The sequence below is a fragment of the Amblyomma maculatum genome, chromosome 2 (assembly GCF_055883805.1).
Source record: "Amblyomma maculatum isolate TAMU_Amacu chromosome 2, ASM5588380v1, whole genome shotgun sequence".
In the NCBI taxonomy this organism is placed as follows: Eukaryota; Metazoa; Arthropoda; class Arachnida; order Ixodida; family Ixodidae; genus Amblyomma; species Amblyomma maculatum.
The window spans coordinates 10,451,118-10,456,127 of NC_139345.1; the positions used below are offsets into that span (position 1 = coordinate 10,451,118).

Sequence of the window (5,010 nt, forward strand, 5' to 3'; positions counted from 1 at the left end):
GCTGTTGTAACGGCTTCTCTAAGTACCGTTTTCTCATCATGGTAAAACGGCGGCAAAATATCAAGAAATGATCTATTGTTTCCGGTTCCCCGCAGAATGCGCAGACAGGAGAAAGCGCCAAAACAGACCTGTGCATATAGAAATTTAGGGGCGGAATACGACAGCGTAGCCTGGTTAGAGAGACCTCAGTCTGCCTTGATTGACATGTTGTTGTTGTTGTCCTCTAATGTGATGGCACATACCCACACAGGGGGATCGGCCAAGAATTGGGGTGCAGAGATATTAAATTTTGAGATGTATAACTACATCGGAAAAATAAAAATAAAATAAATGCTAGGGAATAGAAAAGGAAATATAAATATGATAAACCAAAATAAATAAGAGTAAATACTAACGCACGCAGTAGGAGAATAGTAAGATTTATATGTACAGATTAAAACTGCAAAGCATATTAGCCAGGTAGACGTTTTGTTTCTATTAAGAAGTTTTGAATGGCGTTTTATTTCCTATTCCAGGAATACTTCCTCTTTCTCGGCTATCTGTCCGCTTAAACGGAGCTTCTTCTTTATAATATATGTTTATGCAACGTGAAAATTATTAAAAAACAAAATATATGCATGCCATGCCCTGTACCACGCCTGCTGGAATGCAACAGATATTGAATCAACCTTCTGTCAGATTATTTTTGCTTTGCAGGCTTTTTACAAGGTTTGGGTGAAAAATTACTTGTGTGAGTGTTCTATACAGTTTGATACAAAACACAGAAAAAAGCAGCTTCTGCCCTCAAAGGTTCGCCCCTGCAGTCAAATATCATTCACAGATTTGCACGAGCAATCCCCTTGTAACTGCTAGCGGGACAATGCAGGTATGGCAGATGAAAGGAGGTTCATCAAGCAATTAATTCTATTAACCATGGCATCCTGAGGAGTTTGTCAATGCCACGAGCTGAAGGGCCTCCATTGAAGGGCATCTACTGCTTTTTTCTTGAAATGGATCAGACTATAGACATAACGGCAAAAAATTGTGGTAGCATAAAATATGAATACCTTAAGAATTTCTGTACATCTATTGACAAAAGGTTTTGCTGAAAGTCACATTTGTTCTTAATGTAGCGCATACATTATGGAAAACATGTAATGCATCACACTACTTTTGTTCAACATAAGAATCCTGCTTTAATATAATGGTCACTGATATCATCAGCATACATTATAGGTCCTTAGGAACTCATGATTCAATAAAATATGTACGAAAGACACAAACACGCACATTGCTAGCTAGCACTGTGCACTTTGCAACAGCAAAATTGAGGTGTGGTGAGGTTATAAAGCTTTGCCAGAGAAAACTGTATTTGTAAAAACACTGTTGTGGCAGTGGCTTAGCTAGTAGTACTAATAAAGTATTCTTGTAAAACAAAGGCGTCAAGCATTTATTTAATCCTCAAACTCGTCTTTACAATGAAACTAGCTATGCACCGCTTTACCATTTCTTGTAAAACATGAAATGAGGTCAACTCTTTTCTTATGAGTTTTGAGAATGATTGATATGGTCACATATTTCACCACAAAAGAGAAGAAAAAGCCGAGTAAATGTCTAATTAGCTGTAATCCTGTCCAGTTTGCAAGAAGTCAAGCCACGGAAGCTACAATTGCAAGATCTCTCCTAATAGCAAGTGGACTGCAACTATTTCCTTACCAAATGGCCATAGTTAGATGCACAAAACCAGAACTGATACGAATTCTGAACTCTTCACTGATGTCTCATAAGTGCTCGGTTCTTTTACTTCATGTAATGACAGTCAACTAACAAAATCAAGAAAATGATGTCGATGCAGCATTTCTATGCTTTCCAGATGCATGAAGGTGCGAGTCTAGCCTGCAAAACTGAAGCTCTAATTCCAGCCTCTTTGCAGCTGACAGTAAATCCCGTTCTGCAAACCTTGGCGCAATCAGCTGCATGCTGAGTGGAAGGCCATTGGAAGAGAGACGGCAGGGCAGGCTGACTGCTGGTAATCCTGCCATATTGACTGGCTGTGTACAAAAGTCTTCAACAGACACGCGCTCCCTGTTGTCCTTAAGCACCCAGTCTGAATATTTGGGTGCCTCAGTAAGAGTCACTGGTGTTAAGAGCAGCTGAATACCAGATTCAAACACCTTTCTGAAGTCGTCACATATCAGGCGACGTACTTGGAGAGCCTTCGTGAAGTACTTGTCGTAGTTTCGGCGCAAAAGAAAGAAATTTCCAGCCAAAATTCGACCTCGAACGACTTGGTTGAAACCCTCGTGTCTGGAAGATGCGTACAGGGCTTCTGTCGAAGAGTCGTTGTCAGCGCGGTGCCCGTACTCCAGCCCATCATAACGGGCAAAATTTGACGCCACCTCGCAGCAGTTCAGCACCGAATAGCACTCGGTTGAGTACTGAGAATGCGGCAAAGATACTGACGAGACGGCTGCACCCAAGGAAGCCAATTTATCGGCCACCTCGCGCCAAGTGTCTAATACTTCGGACGACATGCCCAGACAGTGATACTCTTTCGGAATTCCGACACGGATTCCAACAAGCGAAGGCTCATCGCTCAGATCCATGTTTCGCGCATGTTCGGGGATGGAGATGCATGTGGAATCGTTTTCGTCAACGCCAGCCATACCGCTTAACATTAAGGCAGCGTCGTCGACTGTTTTTGCTAATATGCCAGGAACATCCATGGAATTCGTCAGAGGGATAAGCCCGTGCCGCGACAACGCTCCGTAGGTGGGCTTCAGCCCGACAACGCCGCAATGCGAAGCAGGGTTACGTGTCGAACCTCCAGTATCGGAACCTAACGCTCCAAAAGCGCAACCTGTCGCCACAGCAACAGCAGACCCACCGGAGCTTCCACCCGCAATACACCAGTCGTCTGTCCCGCCCCTGCCTAAATGTTGCCACGGGTTCCTTGTCGGCCCAAAGGTTGAGTCGGTCGCACCAGAACCCATTCCAAACTCGTCCATGTTCGTTTTGCCAAGGATGACCGCACCTTGCCGTTGAAGCCTTTCCACCACCGTTGCTGTGTAAGGTGGATAAAAATCGGCGAGCATTCTCGATCCACATGTTGTTCTCACACCAGATATGCAGAAGTTGTCTTTCACAGCGAACGGAATGCCATCCAGGAGTCCAAGAGGAGTATTTTCACTGAACCGCTTCTCACTGCCTCTTGCCTGCTCCTGGGCTTTCTCCGACAATACCGTCACAAACGCGTTCAGACTGTTTGTTTCTTTGATCGCTTTCACACATGCTGAACATACCTCCACGGGTGAATACTTTTTACTTCTCAAGTTAGAGGCAAGCTGCTTTATTGTTAACGAAAGCATAGCGCGCCGGACAAGTAGCTACAATTTCCATGTGCTGCATTACGGATACGGATGCTGAAAGCGATGGTCACGCTACCTACTTCCGGCTGAAAAACATTTTTTCGCATTTTTTTTTGTTCAGCTGAATTCGAAAGCGTAACCACAGCATGTTGCGAAACTTCGCACAAAAATTGCATCCAAGCAGTCGGTCAGCTCGCTAAAAACACTTTGGCAACGAATAGTTTTTTTTTTTCCTTTTAAGTTTTACCGCTCAAAATCTCGGCACTTTAAAGCGATTCAAAATTGTGTGCTTAATAAAGTATGAAATGCATATGAAAACACTATGTTCCTTTGCAATCATGCTTTAAAATCATCAAATACTCAGTCCTTACTGAAAGAGTGCCTTTGAATTTCGTTAGCAATGCAATATTAGTAATTTTACTTAACAAGCCTAAACCCCTAAACTATCTGCATGGACATTTTCATATCCACATCTGCCAAAATCTCGGTTCCTCATAATTCCTCCCCCCCCCCCCCCCCCCCCCCCCCCCCCAAAAAAAAAAAAAAAAAAAAATCTCGCAGAATTGCAGTTGCTGGGGTCATAGAAATCGCAAGTCCAGTTTGTGCATGAGACCTGCTAGTGCACTAGAGTGGTGGTGCTAATTGCTAATATTATGCTGCTGCACCAGTATTCCACATACTGCGATTATAGAGCAGGAAGTTTTGAGATCAACATTGTTTCAGAATGGCACACTCTGGCATTTTTGATGCATGTTTTGAACTAAATGGCCACTAATTCAACATAACAACAAGAAAAAATTAGTTGTGGTATAGCTCTGGTTAACCCTAGTTGAATTGCGAAAGCAACGACTGAAGCTTCTTTTGCCTGCTACATTATTCCCCTATCACGCCCTGTCAGTGCAAGGTGCTACATTATTGGGGATACTTAAGCTCATCCTTTAAGGGTATGACACGAGAGCATAAGCTACCAGCTCACATAAAAAGCCACGCTTCAACGAAGCCGTATGGACGTGCCTGCGTGTCGTAGGGGTAACAAGAATGCAAAACGGTTCTAGCAGGCTGATTCTGATATCACCCTCCCATATGAAAGGAGCAACCCGAGTTGCATCTCCTGCCCGTGGCATAGGGGTAACGTGAATTCAAATGTCATGGCAGGCCGATTTTTTTATGAGGAGACCTGCATAGGTCTCACTGCATAGGCGAGACCTGCGTAGGTGAGACCTGCATAGGTCTCACTGCATAGCTGTGGCCACCCGAAGTCTTGAAAACCTACCACAGTGTAGCTTTTACTACAAAAAGGTCACAGGGCAGTTATCACTATGTAATGCGAGATATATGCTGAGGGTATTTTCATTTCCCGATGTGTTGAAGTAAAAAATTTGATAGCAAAATATGTATATGTAACGTGTAAAGTATGCCGTTCTCCATTACTACTACGAGGACATGTGAAACCGAAGGAATGAGCCATTAACAACTTTCACTACAAGATGAAACAGACCCCTACTACTATATTCCAAATGTGCATCCCTGTGCTCTTGGTACACCATTCTACTCTCACGTAAGCATCATCTTCCACTTCTTTCAATGGTACTAGCCATCAGGACAATTCACATGACAAGCACCCTCCAGTAACCCACTCTTACTGTACCCACTGGCACCGGCA

The 5,010-nt window shown here is 43.6% G+C and overlaps 1 protein-coding gene across 1 annotated transcript; it reads right to left on the reverse strand.

The window, feature by feature from the left end:
• Positions 1–446: 446 nt before the first annotated feature.
• GatA (glutamyl-tRNA(Gln) amidotransferase subunit A, mitochondrial) lies at positions 447–3,415 on the reverse strand. Its single transcript, XM_084593203.1, has one exon. The coding sequence runs from the start codon at positions 3,345–3,347 to the stop codon at positions 1,812–1,814; it is 1,536 nt and encodes a 511-aa protein (XP_084449329.1). The 5' UTR covers positions 3,348–3,415; the 3' UTR covers positions 447–1,811.
• Positions 3,416–5,010: the final 1,595 nt, after the last annotated feature.

Bases quoted from the DNA above. Each gene is read 5' to 3' on its own strand.
- GatA (XM_084593203.1), bottom strand. From the start codon at position 3,347: ATGCTTTCGTTAACAATAAAGCAGCTTGCCTCTAACTTGAGAAGTAAA.